Source organism: Lytechinus pictus, chromosome 15 (assembly GCF_037042905.1).
Source record: "Lytechinus pictus isolate F3 Inbred chromosome 15, Lp3.0, whole genome shotgun sequence".
Lineage (NCBI taxonomy): Eukaryota > Metazoa > Echinodermata > Echinoidea > Temnopleuroida > Toxopneustidae > Lytechinus > Lytechinus pictus.
Window position 1 is genome coordinate 9,337,253 of NC_087259.1, and position 17,550 is coordinate 9,354,802.

At 38.1% G+C, this 17,550-nt stretch overlaps 1 protein-coding gene across 1 annotated transcript; it reads left to right on the forward strand.

Annotated features, from left to right (window-relative positions):
- The first annotated feature begins 14,706 nt into the window (after positions 1–14,706).
- LOC135156912 (uncharacterized) lies at positions 14,707–17,010 on the forward strand. The gene is made up of 3 exons (XM_064110776.1): positions 14,707–14,882; positions 15,018–15,284; positions 15,729–17,010. Exons 1-3 carry the CDS (start codon positions 14,733–14,735, stop codon positions 16,362–16,364), a joined length of 1,053 nt encoding a protein of 350 aa, XP_063966846.1. The 5' UTR covers positions 14,707–14,732; the 3' UTR covers positions 16,365–17,010.
- Positions 17,011–17,550: the final 540 nt, after the last annotated feature.

The window sequence follows — 17,550 nt, forward strand, 5'->3', positions numbered from 1 at the left end:
TGTCAGCACCTCATCATATTCTTACCGTGGCGAGGTGTCGTTATTATATGACAATCCGTGTCTTATTGAGGAGAAAGTTCAGGAACGTCCTCATCATATGTAAAACCGGAATGGTTAACAGAAATCGTCCGCTGTATCGGTCGGCAAATTGATATACAATGGCACAATGGACAACATAAAGGAGGTGTGGTGTGTTGTAGTGTGTAATCAGTGCTCAATCGGGGAAGCCCGTCACGCAATCTTGAGACGCCTCAAGAAATAGAACTCCCGTAACATCTCCGTCTCGTGTCGACTTCTCTGGTCACGGAACAAGCGGCAAATTGCCAGAGTTCTATTACAGGTTAACACCTACTGCTTCTTTTTCTTCTCTTTGTTTTTTTCTTCTGCAAGGCAGAGCGTTTTTGGTAAACATGGTTTATCGAAATGTGGCCATATGTGCCCATTTGCAGAGTGTGACGGCATGTAGAGCGCAAACGGAAACTGGTGATATAGTTTACGTGTCTTATTAAGATTTGAAAGACAACGTGGGCAGTTCGAAAAAAAATGTGTAACGTCATACATATGTTTAACATCATCACAATCTCCATCATCATCATCCTCATCATAATCATCATCATAATCGTCATCATCATCATCATCATCGGCGTCACCACCATCATCACCATCATCGTCATAATCATCATCATCATTATCATCATCATCATCACCATCATCATCATCACAATCATCATCATCATCATTATCATCACCATCATCATCATCATAGTCATCATCATCACCATCATCATCGTCATCACCATTATCATCACCATCATCATCATCATCATCCCCATCATCACCATCATCATCATCACCATCATCATCACCATCATCATCATCATCATCGTCATCATCATCATTATCATCATCCCCATCATCACTATCATCACCATCATCATCATCATCATCATCACCATCATCATCACCATCATCATCATCATCATCACCATCATCGTCATCGTCATCCCCATCATCACCATTATCATCATCCTCATCATAAGGAGAAGATAAAGAATATGTATGAGAAGTAAAAGTAGAAATGTAATTAGTACCGTAATATAAGAAGTAGTGTAGTAGAAGTAGTAGTAATAGAAATAGTAATTTATTGCCGTCATATTCAACACAAGTTTACTCTTAGTATCGTACTGTTTTAAAGGTGTGATGCCAATATCCCTATACATTAATTAAATGTTTATTTGTTTAATTCTTAAATGGCTTATTACTCCAATGTCTTGCATATACATGCACCAATGCACCTTGTTATGAAACAGTTTATAATTTTTTGAATCCCTGCAATTAATTTATTATTACCATTAGATCTAGACCTTCTACCCCCAAAACTGTGTGGTGATTCCACTGAAGTGTTTGGCTTTGCATTGAAATTTTCAAGCAATTGCGTGTGGCTACGCGCGCATAATATAACCTTTAAGTTCAATGGTGTCTTAGTTGCTATGAAAATAATCCTCAACGATTGATTGCTGGGATTTAATACATGATGCAAGTGACGATAATGGAATTAAAATGCTTTCAGTTTTTAGGTAGCCTAAATTATACATTCCATACACGCAGTATAATATATGCAATTAAGGCCTCATGGAAAATTCCAATGTACTGTATGCAACGGGGTAGTCCTTCTTTCTCTCCACATCTCTCCCTCTTCCTCCCCCCTCTCTCTGTCTTATGTACCCCATCCCTGGCCTAGAATTGGATGTTGCTTGTTGTGTATATTTTATATGAGTTCAATTAATGAACGAAATACATTTATGAATAAACGAGAATCATATCACTTCGACAATTAACTGTTTCTTTTACGGTGACCAGCGTAGGAACTCGGCAGAACACTTTTTTGTTGTTGGTATAACGCCAAGCTGGTATACTTTTATACATTTTACGTCAGACTTTGTGGCTTTGTGGCTGACCTTACGACATAAATCACTCTCGAGCCTTTTTATTAACATGAAGACAACGGCGGAGCGGGTGTTCGAACTCAAAACCTTACGATCATGGGTCCAATGCTCGAACCACTAGACCATTTTCGAACAGGTCTAAGTTAGACTCTTGCGCAAACTATCATTGAATACATTCCCAAAAAGATATCAATGAAAAAATGGCTTATGAAATTATTGTGAAGCAGCAATCTTGTAAAATAGAGTGAATAGTACTTTACTCATTGAGTAGTACACCTATTGATGGCTGGAACATATTGATATTTAACCTAATAATAATAATAATAATAATAGTAAATTTATCTTGCGCAATGTCTATGTTTATACTCAACTGCGCATTACAATATGATTATTATCATTATAACCCGGGCTATATAGCCGTGCTGCCTACATGCGCTCTGGCATCCGAGGAGTTTCTTCCTACCGGGTACCCATTCACCTCACCTCGGTTGAGAGAAGCACAATGTGGGTAAATTTCTTGCTGAAGGAAAACACGCCATGACTGGGAATCGAACACATGTCCCTCAGATTGAAAGATGAGAGCCATATAACCACTACACCACGACGCCCACTATGGGATAACCATGATGGTGTCAGACAATTAGACCATCTGCTAGTAGGCAGAGTGGATATACAAACCGCGAATACATATAAGGAAGAAGATAGCCATCTTCTTCCGATCCATCCCAGCAACCTCTCCCCCATCATACAATCTCATTCCTGAAAACAATTTACCATTTTGCTGTCCCGATCTCCCACGACAGATCCATTTCAGTAATTATACGCATGACATACCCCCTGCAATCTGTTTTTTTTGTAAATTTCCACACCTTTATTCGTGCCTTCGATTTCCTCCAGGACATTAGTCCAACCCGACCCCGAGCTTTGTGGCAGGTGTGTGCCACCGAAACCCCATTTCTCGATCGGTACCCCCTGTTGTCTTCATTTCCCAAAATGCTCTGACGAAACCAAAAATAGTACAGCTAGGACATTGGATTATCCGATAAAAAAGTATATTACTGTCATCCGGGTACATCATTTTAGGACGTTTTAAATGAATACATAAAAAGTTAAAATCTATATACTGATGCATACTCATACTCCACAGTTGACGTGGCTAAGTGTAATAATATTGATAATCATTTATATATATATATATATATTCTAAGTTACACTGTTTATTTATTTTTCTATATTACACAAAAGTCATGTACGTTCTTTACTTGTGTGTCATGTGTTTAGTGGTTTTATTCGAAGATGGGTTAAAAGAGTATTCAATTTTATTGATTGATATTTGGTGGAAGGAAATATCGTCTGCATCATGTTTCTGTCAATAAACGTAAGCATGTATTATGTTTATACTTTAAGCCATTTTTATTCAAAGGAATATCATGTATACATATCTTTCGGGCATTAAAAATTGTGTTTATTCCTAACAGTTTGGGTCGTCATTGCCTGGCACACTGAATAGCGCTTACAGTCACCAGTGGCGATCAGTAACATGCCATTTATATGCTACCACCACTTGTTATATATGAAACGCGTTTTTCTCTATTTATCAGCGTGTTACGTTTTACGCTCCTGATATATTGCCAAATTTTGTAAACATGTTGCTTTTGATACTGAAAATTCGTTTGATTGTTGCTATCTTGTTAGTTTAGTGCCCTTTCAAGTGTGACGTATGGAAAAAAAATATTGTCATTGTCAGCAGCAGTGTGACGTAATTCGTGGTGTAGTGTCATACGTAACATAATAAACTAATTAGCGCTTTGTACTTCGCACGATCCAAAACTCAGTTCTGTTTTAATCAGTGAAGATTGGTAAATTGGAAATATTGCGACAAATTCCAAATTACAAACGTGGACAGTGTCACATTCAGACGTGTGATGTAGCATCACTGTCGATTCAATAAAGCTTATAACACAGAACTGAATGTAGAATCAAAGAAAGTCTTTCAAAATGTGTTTAAATTTATTTTGAAAAAAAATAAACACAAACAACAGCTTATACCCCCTCAACCCACACACACAAAGACACAAATTTGTCCAAAGCGTTTGTCTTAGGAATTTATTTACTGCATTTTCTGTTATTGTTTTCGTTTATTCAACATTGCAAAGCCAAACTAACAGTGTTCATATTGCTGGTATATATAGTTATAATATAGTTACACATGTGTATACATCATTTTATTGACAGAATTCATTCAATTTCACTGGATAGTCGAACATGCAAAGATGGAAAAAGGAAGGGGAGTTACAAGCATGGAAAATGGCAGGTATACTGTTTTAGAGTGAGGTGACTAGACTTTCACAAATGAATGATTTATTTGTCCCTGATATTTATACATTACCAATGCAGCTGCGGCAGAATAATGAAATCGGTGCACTTTGCTCCTTCCTTATGGTTTCATTCTTTCATATTTTGTTCGAATTCGATTGTATAGCAGAAATTTATCCGTTTATTCAATCAGTTTTCTTTGTCGATCGGCCTATCTTTGTCAAAGGGTATACGATTATAATGTTGCCAAATGAATTAATTTTCAACCCATAATGGACAAACATCGAGATTAATGAGACAAATATCATAACGGTTTATGTTATTTGTTATGATGGTCTATGAACAATGTAAGTAAATATACGATTAAAGTGGATTTGAATAAGAGATAACTTTGCAATGAATTTCTTTTATATCATGAGGAGGAAATAACATGGCCCGAGTTCACTATTCCTTGGACATCGATAGGATTACAATTTTGGAAATTTGACAGTTTTCGTCACGACGACTATTACGTCAAAAACTTTACACACTTGTGAAGATATGTTTTTTGTTTGTTTGAATTATTTTGTTATCTCTCAATATACACTCAAAACAAAACAAAAATCCGTTTCCTCTGTATTCTCATTTTTCTTTAAAATGCATTTTAGCTTTGAAAATAATTCGAGATACCCCCATATGCGCCTAGTTGTAGTATTGTGACTTTCATGTCTTTGGGGTTAGTTTACTTCAAGTATTTTAAAACAGAACAAATTTTTACAGAAAATGCCATCGTTTGGGGATGAGAAATCAAATAAAGTTTAAACTTCGTTCTACCAATCTTAAGAACTTTTTTAAAGGATGGTAGAAGTTTAGATATTGTTTAGAACTAAACTTTCCATATACAACTTGCTTTTACACATGTGTAAGGACAAAACGAGTTGAGCAATGCAGACATGTCTTAATTTTTTCTGATTAATATTTCAAAAAGAGTTCGAGCTGTGCAGAATCTGAAGCGATAGGCAGCAAGGTCGCATTTTGTGTCGAGCATGTTAAGTAAAAACAACAAAAAAATGCTTGTTGAAAATCGCATTTCACTATACTGCAGAGAGAGGGGATACGAAGAAGAGAGAAAAATATGGGCCCGTATTCTGAGGTCGAGTTTAACTTAAACTCAGGTTTAAAGTTGTGGTTTAAGTATGGATAGCCAATTTTTACATAAATCACTAACAGTAGAGATATCATATTTCAGCTCATTTGGCTCTCAAATCATTTATAATTGTCTAGGAAGTATAAATAGATGATTGTCTTCACCATCGATGAATCAGAAAAGAGCACAGTAAACATAAGAAACATACAACTTAATAAGAATTTTGACCCTTTTGGCTTCCCATAATTTTAGCACCGAGTTAGACCATGGTCTTAGTTAAACCTGACATCAGAATACGGGCCATTGAGCATTGGAGGGAGGGAGACAGACGGGGGGATAGAGATACAGGGGTGGAGGGGGATCGGTAGAAACTGAGTGAGTTCACACGTAGAATAAAACGAGAGATGTTGAGAAAATGATTAAAGGGATCGTTTAACTTTGTGATTAGCTGATTTAAACAAATCTCAAACTGAGTTGAAACGTGCGTATGAGTGCCTGTATTTGTCCTAAAAAACCCTGAAACAGACCACAATATAGGATGAAAAACTCTAATTTAGATACAAGTAGCAATTTACTAGCCTGATTTTGAGAACCGTCTAGTAGACGGGTTCAGCTTATGACCAGTTTTCTCCAATTCAAAAAGTCCGTTGGCTATTTTGACTGCCTTCTGTTGTGTGCATCTCCTATACACACACTATTAGCTGCACTGTACATTCAGTGTATACCTTGTACACACTGTATGTAGGTCATGCTGTGTTCATCTAGAATTAATGTGTTGTGGTGCACAGATTCCCTGTATACACATAGTCATTGAAACCAACTCCCAATTATTTCAAACTTTGGTTTACATCTCCAAGGTTTTAAAATTGATCCTGTAAATATAATACTTTGAAACTTTTGGGATGGTATTTTTACACTATAAGCCTAATGTTTAGCCCATTTTCAGGAACCAAAAGGATAATTTTTTAAATCAGAACAAAGTGATATGATCACTTTAAGTAACGATAGACTGATAGACAGGGAGGAAGACGCGGGAGAATCAGACGAGATGAATTAATGTGGAAAGGTGGGCGGGAGGTGGAGGATAGAGAAATGAAGGAAGTGGAAGCGCTAGAGCGAGAACAAAATACTTTAATATGAAGGAAGATATCAATGCATTTTTAGAAGGTTAGTCGACGTCGCATACATATATGAAATACAACTCTAACCTTTGTAATTTATTCATATGTTATGCACAAATCTTAATTATGGTTGTCCCTTATGGTGCAACTCATAATTGGGACAAACGTGTCCAAAATAATAGTGTATTGTATTTCTGGTTAAATTACCTTATATTAGAGTATACATATTTGATGATGCTCATCTTTTGTCTTTAATACAGTGACGTGCCTGAAAAATAATATTCTAAATACAGTACCTTATAATTTTGGAAAAGGGTTGCCGTAGATCATGGACTGACGTAATGAATGACCTCACTGTTTGTGTCCTAGTTCACTCTCCTCATTTGATCATAGAGTACCTGGTCCGATATTCTCTACACGCACTTTACTCAACTCTTTCAGATTTGCACTGATCAATAAAACTATTCTTTCCTAATTTTAGTCTTCATCATCGGCATTCCCCTCATCCTCGATTCCCAGTTATTCATGTCACTTTACATGTATTTAGCTAGCATGTATTGTTATCATCAGTTCATTCCTAATTTTAGTCATCTCCGTTTTAATAGTCTTCCCCTCTTCCTCACCAGTCATTTGTGTCTGTATCTTTTATTCGCCTTTTGTTGTTATCATCAGGATATTATAACTGGTCACATTTTCTTGGTGATAGGGCAAACCATTGGGTGTTTCGTAGGTTACGCATGAGTATAGAAACGAGTGAGCTTCTATGAGTATGACCTGAACTTGTCACCGGGGGGAGTCTTTGCATCACGACGCAAAACGAATTCAAGGTCACAGTACACTGCAAAAACTCCGGTGTTGATTTAACACCAGCCCGGAATCTACTATTATGTCCACACCAGAGAAGTATTGAAACAACACCAGTTTGGAATCAAACCGATGCTGTTTTAATACTAATTGGTGTTGTATAAACACATATGTGGTGTTAGACCAAACGAAAATGGTGTTGTTTAACACTTCTCTGGTGTGGACATATATAGATTCCGGGCTGGTGTTAAATCAACACCAGAGTTTTTGCAGTGTAAATATATTGATGATGCAAGTCAAATCACAATGGACAGCTGGGGGTCTTTATTGAAAATTGAGGAACCGGAACACCAGTTTCGCCCTACGTTTCGGAGCTGACGAAAAATTGCAAAGATATGCCGTTTATGTCGTTCCTCCAGGACGGAAATGTTTTTTTCATTCTTCAATTTTCGACAAAGACGTCTTGGTTGCACTTTGTCATGAAGGTTCTTTGACAATATATTTTCTATGTTCTTGAAAGCGTTCTGCGTCGCGTTGCAAAAACTCCTTACTATTAAATGAGATGGCCCAGATTTTACAGGTCTCTTAACAAAGTGGACCTGACTTTTTGTTACCGAAATCCAAACTTCGGAAAAAGTCAAGGTTGCATTTAGATTCAAAATCTAAACAGATCGGATTTCAACTTAAGCTGATCATACCGATGTAGACCAAAACAACAACAATAACAACAGCAATGATAACAATGATAATAATAATAATGATGATAATAATAATAATATTAATAATAATAATATTCCGCTTTTGTATAGCGCTTAATAATATGAACGACGTTTATGAGCGTTTTACAGATATATTATAACCCCGGTCATCGGATTCTGGCATGCCCGCACACAATGTATGCACATTCTCTACTCCATAGGGAGCATTCCAACAGGAGTTCCAAGACTAATTGCTAGGCATACTACATAATAGTAATAATAATACTTCTACTACTTATTCATATAGCGCCATCTATCTAGAAATAATCTATTCCATGGCGCATTGTTAATGATTATTATTACCACGGCTTAGCTTGAGCTGCCTTTCAGCGCTAAGTGCATTCAAGGAATTAATCCTGCCGGGTACCCATTAACCTCACCTTGGTTGAGTGCAGCACAATGTGGATAAATTTCCATGGCTTGGGTTCGAACCCACGATCCTCTGTTTCAAGGTCAGAAGACTAATCCACTGGGCCAAAACGCTCCACATAGACTTTCGCATCCTACCGGGTGGGTGTTTCATAAAGCTGATCGTAAGTTAAGAGCGACTTTTAGAACGACTGGTGATCCATACGCGCTAAACCATCGTCAATGAATATACCATTTACCACAAGAAAGGATCACCAGTCGTTCTTAAAGTCGCTCTTAACTTACGAACAGCTTTAAGAAACGGCCCCCGGATACCAATTTAACACCTGGGTGGAGAGTAGCAAAGTGTGGATCGACGCCTTGCCAAAGGACGCTAGGCCGTAATTGGATTAGAACACACTACCCCCTGATTGGAAGGTGACAGTCAAAACCGCTACACCACGACACTTCCACATTGAGAACATAATTCAGCACCACATAACACATCACAGTTGTGTGTATTCCTTTTGGGAGAGTCCCATGGTGTGTTCACAGTACACTTATATCCACAGTGTGAATTTATCTTCACATTGTTAGATTCGAGCTTTTTTTACCGTTGAGAATTATATCTTAACACACTTCACTTTTCTTTAAAAAGCAAAGATAAAAAAAAGTATCTTATCTGAAAGCCGACCTCTGCTTCTTCATACTCGCAAAATTTCAAGTTGTAAAGTTGAATAGAATACAAGATGCAAGAGGTTTCTTTTGACAGGTGTTTTTACGAACTACTTGAAGGTTTCACGGAAATTGCACGGGTGCACATTTCTTGTTTGAGTGAACTACCACTGTTGTTTGCCCCTTATTGTTTTAAATTTAAGCCCTCGCTTAGTTTCTTCTGCATTCAGTCAAGTACGTATGTGGGTTATTGGCAACTTTGGCTATTCATACACGATTTTAAAGCTTAAGATGTGCTTTCCAACTCATTAAAAAGTTCTATCATTTCTGCGACTTATTGTTGGTTTGAGTTGGCTGGTCACCTACTGCCTCTCAGTCAATACAATTTCCTTTACATGTATCTTCAATCTTCATACCTTGTTGTTCTTATACCAATGTATATAAATTCCGACCTCGTTAATGTGTGTGTTTGTCACAATCATCGTATAGTTTGTTCATAGTAAAGATGTGTCCCGTGAATTAATTAGCTTAAATCTTTCTCTATTTTACGAAGGATTTTTAATATACCCCTCCCTATTTGTCATGCATAAGCATAAAAAGGGTAAGGCGACATGATACATCCCTGCCAGACCCCCGACCGACCGAGAGCTACTTTGTCATTCCCAATAGTAGGAACTTTTTTATATAAAGAGTGTAATGTAATAAAAAACCCATGATAATTTGTCACTTCTCTTTGAACATCTACTCCATCAAAACTCAAAACTTATTGTCTACATATGACAAAAAACATGTGAAATATGAGGAAAATATATAGTTATTAAGAAAAATGAATGATGATTACAAAAATTAGCCAAGACTCGCTTTGATGTTCCACTTTTGACATCTAAACCCAGTTCAGTTGGACTTCGGGTTTGAGCAAACGTGCCATTTCTCTCTTATTGTATCGGAAGCATAAAAACGTAAACGATATGAACAAATTTGATATTGATTTCATCACGAAAGCACGCAGCAATATCAATTTTCCAGAGTAAGTTGAGCATCTCTGTCAAGCGATTACATAATTCATGTGGAAACTCAACACCATCGCAGTAATAGTGACCTACTTTCGAACTGGGATCAATTTGACGTCTCAAAGACAATTGAATCGTTTCGTCGCAAAGGGGAATATATCAAATTTCGTTGAATTTCGATATACTGAATAAAGCTGCCGAAATATAATATAATCATTTTCTCAGCAGTTAGTAAACATGTTTCTTTTAAACAAACTATAATATTTTGTATGAAATGAGTTCACTTTAGGCATGCTTGGTATCGCGAATGACATCACCAATTTTTCCAAAGGGTAGATCGCTCCGGGGAACCTTGCTTTAAGCTACGCCTTCTATATTGTTTGGAAGCTGTAAAGGAAATGTTACTCTTAAAACAAGTCTAGACACGTAACCAACCATTAAAAGAAACACAGCAGTATCATTACACTTCTGCTAGATGATTTATTACTATAATTTGCGCCTAATATGCTAATCTTGCAAACTGCATTCTATCATGTGTACGTATTTCTGAAACAAGAGAAGGAATTTTGAACACACTACGTTGTATATTGTAATGCATAAGTCGGATACACAAAGGTATCGCAAACTTTTAGTTAGAGCAAAATTTGTACGGCGGCCACACGGGCAAACACCATGGTGGGGACGTCGTGGTTTAGTAGTTATGACTCTTTCAATCTGAGGGATGCGGGTTAGATCCCAGCCATGGCGTGTTTTCCTTCAGCAAGGAATTTGCCAATATGGTGCTTCACTCAACCCAGGTGAGGTGAAATGGTATCCGGTAAGAAGAAATTCATCAAATGCTTGAGCGCGTATATGGGCCGCGCAGCTAAACCCGGGGTAACAATAGCAGCGCTTTGTATCCTCAGGCAAAAAAGAATATTATCATTATTATTACTTTCATTACTATTATTATTATTACAATCATTTTTATATCAAACCTAATACATTTTGACAAGACTTACTAAAAATGAATATCAATCATCAAAATTCATTTTTTGGGGTCTAAAATGTAATATTGTTGATTAATTGTCATTTTTATTACTGGGTGCTTAACGTGGTTGGTTCTTGTTAACTTCGATATTTTGTGATTGAGTGAAGCCCTACAAAATGGCAATATGGGTTTGCTTGTGGCGTGCGCCTGTAATCCAAGCTGTGGGGAAGTTACAAATTGATGCAGAGGTTCGAGGTTCGAGCCCTGGTCACGTCTTTCGGATGGTGCCGTTAACGGTCGGTCCCAGACGTAAATAATCATATCTGATTGATACACGTCTGACAAAACTCAAATACACATACACATGCTTGTAAATTTAAAATTTTGTTCAGCCATGCGTTGCAAATCTTGATATCGAAATTTGAATAATTTTGCATTATTGACCATACATTTAATTCGGAGTTTCCCGTCCTGTCTGAGGATAATTATTATTTGTTTTTTTTTGTTCTCAAATTTTCCAACAAAACAAAACAAATAATTGGTACTGACTACTGTCTAAAAATGTGCTTGTTTAAATAAATGATTGAGGGATGAAGATGGTATTCATTGGTCCCTTTTCATTACCGCAGTCATATTTTCGGTTAAACTGTATATTTAGCGAACGCAATGTTTTCTCGTCATTGTAAGAAAATGCACCATTTTAATCTGTATTCAACGTGAGTAAACCTAGTAACTGATGAGTGAAGGGATACTCTTTTGGACTACGACGGTAACCCGATTACACTAAAAAAATACTTTAGTGTTAACGCTAGTAAATGCTGCCGATAGTGCTAAAACTCTGTTCGAAAGTAGACGTCCATGTCTTGCAATAATTGACCATGCAAAAAACATGTTTCCGCAGGCAGTGTGATAAAATTCGGCATGTGTGCATCGTTCTTTTTTTTTGCACTCTGTAACATCATTATCAAGTTTGTGTGGGAGAGCGTGTACGCACTCAAATGTGTTTGCGCTGTGGAGCGCGTCTCGGTGAGTGCGTGTGTATCGGAGGAAGCGATATCGGACCGGATGCCTGATCTCTCGTCTTGACGTGAAGGCGAGGATGATCATAATCGGATATATAACGTTATTTCTCGAAATCCGGCACAGACCTAATTACTTTTTTCAATTTCTTCGTTTTGGCAGACTTCCATTAGATTTATTTGACCTTAATTACTTGTATTTTGTGTTTAAGGTACGCTTTTTGTGGAATTTTCATCATGATTTCAATACGAATAGGCGGTGAAAACAGGCGGGTTGGAGATCAGTCTATTGAAATAAAAAATGTTTTGGGGAACCCTTGGCAAGGAAAAAATATAAAGTGCTATGAAAACGAAAACTTTCAACATAGAAGTACTAACCCTTTCATAATAATTGTATAGATTTTCCCTAAAGTCCGTGGCAGAATTAAATCAAAACAAAAATAAGGAGCAGAACGTGCCGTATGTTGCAATTTTTTTTTTTCAAAAGTATCCGGGGCGAAAGTTTAAGTTTGTGATAAATTGGGTTAAGTTTGCATCTAAGTTAGGTAATTTTAAAGATCAAGTTTTATCCTTTCCTCTTTTTTCATTTGTTATTGTTCGTGGATTATTATTTTTTCTATAAGGTTTCCACTTTGGCGAGTTAACATCGCGAGTTATGGCGAGTTATAGCGAGTTGCCAAAATGAGGCACTCGCGATAACTCGCATAAAGCTCACCATGAAACTCGGGATAACTCGCGACAACTCGGCATGGCTCGGCGGAGCTCTTTTAAGCTCGGGACAACTCTCCTTGAAGTCGTGAGCAGTTTCAAAAATTTTGAACATGTTCAAAATTTTTGCTAACTCGCCGTAACTCGTGCTGAACTCACCTTAACTCGTTATATACTCGCAGTACTCGCAATAACTCGTAAGAAGCTCGAGATAAACTCGTAATAACTCGTAATAACTCGCCACATCTGAGTATACGCGAGTGCGTTCCGAGTTTCCAAGAGCGAGATACGAGCATTGCGATCGTTTTACGAGTCAACAGGAGGAGCCCACGAGATTAGCGCGACCTTAGATCGAGCACCCCGAGTTTCGTATGAGTTTATTCCGAGTGCGTGGCAAGTGCTCAGAGGCATGCCAGCTGAATGATAAATATCCAGTGATCTATATTTTCCCATACATATTTCAAAGTGAGGGCACATTTCAAATGACCACGCACGTATACACACGTACTTTTAAAGAGGCTGTTGTCAATACTTCTAACAAATATTAAGGAGAAATATGCCTCGACCCAAGAGATCTAAGAGTCGTGCAGGTATAAAAGATGTCATTCAAACAGGAGTTGAACTAGAAGAAGTGGAGGATGAGACGAATGGAAAGGAAGAGGGTATAAATGTCGAGCAGAGTCAGGAAAAGGAAAAAGAACAAGACCAGGTCCAAGCTCAAACTACTGAGCACCAGGCATCGCCTGGTCGGATAGGTGGGGAGGAAAATGAACCCATCCTTCTCCACTCGCAGGGTTCTTTGTCTGGCACCCCAGGGAAGACGAAAAAAAGAACAAAGAAGTCCACCCCTAACAAGAAGTCCACCCCGAAGATGCGAAAAGGGCACCTAATCGCATACACATTTACCGATGAACAAGAAGTTGATTTAGCAGAGTGGTATAGAGATAACGACTGTCTGTATAACAGGCGACTAAAGACATACAAGGATACTGCAAAGAAGACAAGGCTAGTAGAAGAAAAGGCAAAGGAGTACAACCCCGTGTGCTCCGGTAAGTGAAGATGAATATTTGGGTGGAAGGCGAGCTAGCTCTGGCGGCAAAACGAAGCTTCGCTTAATATTTTTTGCTGCATTCATTACTATAATTTCTACTATGATTATGATAGCAATAATTATCGAAAAATCCTGTAAACAACTGCCAATATTTGGTTCTGAAAATTTTGATCTCCAATTTTTCGTTTATCCCGTTAGCTAGCTAAGTATTTCACTGTATGAGGAACATCAATTTAATATTAATAAATTCGTTTGTTTCTTTCCATTAATATCTGAGATCTAAATTACTAGTTTTTGTCTCACCTGCATAACAGAGTTAGACTATAGGCGCCGCTTTTCCGACGGCGGCGGCGGCGGTGTCAACACCAAATCTTAACCTGAGGTTAAGTTTTTGAAATGAAACTTGGCCATAAGGTTAATCAAGTATTACTGAACATCCTGCCTGCGTTTCATGTCACATGACCATGGTCAATGGTCATTTAGGGTCAATGAACTTTGGTCGAATTGGGGTATTTGTTGAATTACCGCCATAACTTTGATAGTGTGTTGGTCTAGTTCATAAAACTTGTATCACTGAACATCCTGTGCGAGTTTCAGGTCACATGACCAAGGTCAAAGGTCATGTAAGGTCAATGAACTTTGGCCACGTTGGGGGTATTGTTGAATTACCATCATATCTCTAAAGTGTATTGGTCTAGTTTATAAAATGTGGAAATGAGAGTAACCAAGTATCACTGAACATCTTGTGCGAGTTATAGTAGTTTTCAAAATCAGCACTGCTTCTATATTGAATTGCGTGATGCGGGTGAGACGGCCAGAGGCATTTCACTTGTTTAATTTAATTTTTGCAGTTGAACAGCTGAACAATTTCCTCAAGTCTATGAGGACACAGTACAGCCGTCTGACGAACCCAAAGTCTGGAAAGGGGACCAGAGACACACCTTTAAGTGAGAGGGATCAGTGGATTCTCAATACATTCCGCTTCCTCGAGGGACATATTGTGAGGATGAAAGGGAGAACATTGGGAAGGGTAAATATTTTATTTTTATTTTATTTTATTAAGATCTGTACTATCTGATATATTTGCTACATTTAAACAAATATATAAAAATCGCCATGGTGTGTCTTTGTCCAAGAGATGTTGATAGATTGACTTTTTTTGCAGACCTCTAAAGGACGAGTAGCATCCCAACCGAGAGAAGACGAATACTCTTCCCCCGACCAGGATACTGAGACTGATGAGCGTGATGACAACAGTGAGAATGACCAGACCGCCCAAGAAGCTGATGACGCCACCTCAGAGCATGAAGCTGGCTCTTCGTACATCAACTTATCAACTGTTGGCAAGGGCAAGGGCAAAATGAAGAGGAGGTGTACAACACCCAAGGTTGATTCCTCTGACGAAGCCAAGGAAAGAGAACTGCTGGAAAAGGTAAATTTGGTTTGTTGTAAAAGAAAAGACAGTACAGAAGGAGTAATACATGTATTTCATCAGTGTTCATGAGTATTTATTTGGGAATGCAAGTATACACTAAAGTAAATTCAAACATCCCACATATTACAAAAATCATTCCGTTCTTTGGGGTCTTTCTGTGATACATTAATAAGTAATTAAACATTATGATACAGAACATTGTAATGTATTTAAAGAAACCGATCATAAAAGTGTTACATTAAGATCTCAAAATGTGTTTTATATCGTGTGCAGAACATTTGGTTAATTGTGATTTTTGTTTCAGTACTCTAGAGATAATTTCGTGATATCGTAATTCCAGGTTAAATGCTAGATAACTTATGAGTTCTGTGTAACATGGTGAAATATAAACGATGCACCCATAAGTATTAAAGTGACTGGTATCCTTATATTTTGTTTTAGCTCCTCCAGCGAGCAGATGAGGTCAGAGATCTACGAAGGTCTTCTTTCGCCTTGTCATCTCCCCCCACAAAATTACCCCCCCATGAGGAACAGGTCAACGGTTTCGTAGCGTACTTGACCACTCAGCTGCGACAGATCCCGCAGGAACGGTGGCTTAACTTCACCATAGACATCATGAAGATGGTGCAAAGCTACATTTCACCTCCTTCAATACCTGCTCCACTTGCTCAAACCCCTGTTCAGTCCCAACATGAAGAGCCCTTCCATTCTATGCATCAGACGTCCCAGGGAGCATTTTCTTACGGCAGGATGCCACCAACGCCCTTCTCTCCATCAACATTCTCTTCACGCCAACAGATGACACCACAACGGATGACAAATCCACCTGGAATCTTCCACGAATACCATGCACCGTCGCCTGCGTCATCGTTCATGCAACAGCAAAATCCAGGTCCTTCAGGATTCCAGAGATCGTCAAGTGGGTTTTTTCAGCAGGACTATACCAACAACATCGAAACGCTTCAAGCTCCATCGATGTCTCTGAACCAGATGGGAGTTCAGGACGGTGGGATGAGAAGCTCACCGGAAAGTGCAGCATCAGCAGCAGTTCCGCCACCCTCGACAACAAACGCCTAGAGTAGGCCCTTCGGCATGTGGCGATATCTGTTTTTGTCAGTTGTTAAATTAGTGTTCTATTTCTAAAAGTTTGGTTTTAAACGTTCAGATTTTGACTTGCATGTTTATTTTTTTGTTCTAAAGTAGTAACAGGGTTGATTCCTCGGTCCATGCAAGATGTTGAGACTCATATTGCTACAAATTTTGACTATGTTTGATGGATAGAAAAAAAAGATCACCAATAATGGATGAGCCAATTGTAGTTTTGCATTACGTGCGTTTAACTTGACTTAATTGTTCTGTATTCAAAATCATTGGTCTTGATTTACGAAGTAGAATGTGGCTAGTACTCCACTGTCATTTGAGTTTGCCAATTAATCCGATGGTAAGATGTGGTAGGTCCAGTTCTCCCTGAAACATTAACAAAGAACAATGAATAATTCATCAAAATTCTCTCAAAAGCGTACAAGTGTAGAATTGAAAACATTATAAAAGTAATTTAATTGTTTTTTCTCCTATCAACAACTATTAACATGTGAGAAAAGGACCTCTTATTTCCGATAAAAATGATAATGTTTCTGTCGTAGTTTCCGAATGTGTTCGTTTACAGACCTTTTGTGTAGTTGAAATTTTGACAATAAAGTGGATTGCCATAAAATAATTTATTCTTCTTTGTCATGTGTTTGTGGTTTCCTAGCATGTACAATTTTTAGAGTATAAAATAAAATGAGATAATCCTTAATCGATACCATTGTGGAAATGACATGAAATTCTTGAAGGAAATTTGTTTTGGGATAAAATGTAATTCAGAAATCAGGTAACATGCATCTTTGGCAAATTTACTACACGAAATCTTACATAGCAATAAGTCAACTCTGAATATTTGTATGCCTATGTGGGGAAGACTCTAGATACAAATGCGCACACCGTATCACCTTTTAGATCATCTTCTCTTGCCAAGGGACACTACCAGCTGGAGAGGTGTAGTAGCTGCGGAGGTAGTCACGTTGTGCCTTTGCCGCTTTGGTGGTATTGTTGCCTCTCATGACGTCCAGGCTCGCCAACTCGCGATCGCCCCTCCATATTCCTGGAATGATGTTGTGGGTCGCTGGGTCCTCAAAATCCACTAGATTATTGTGCAGCTTTGGGAACCGGATCCTCAAAAGGTTATGAAGTACACAACACGCCAGCACGACAGATTGTACTC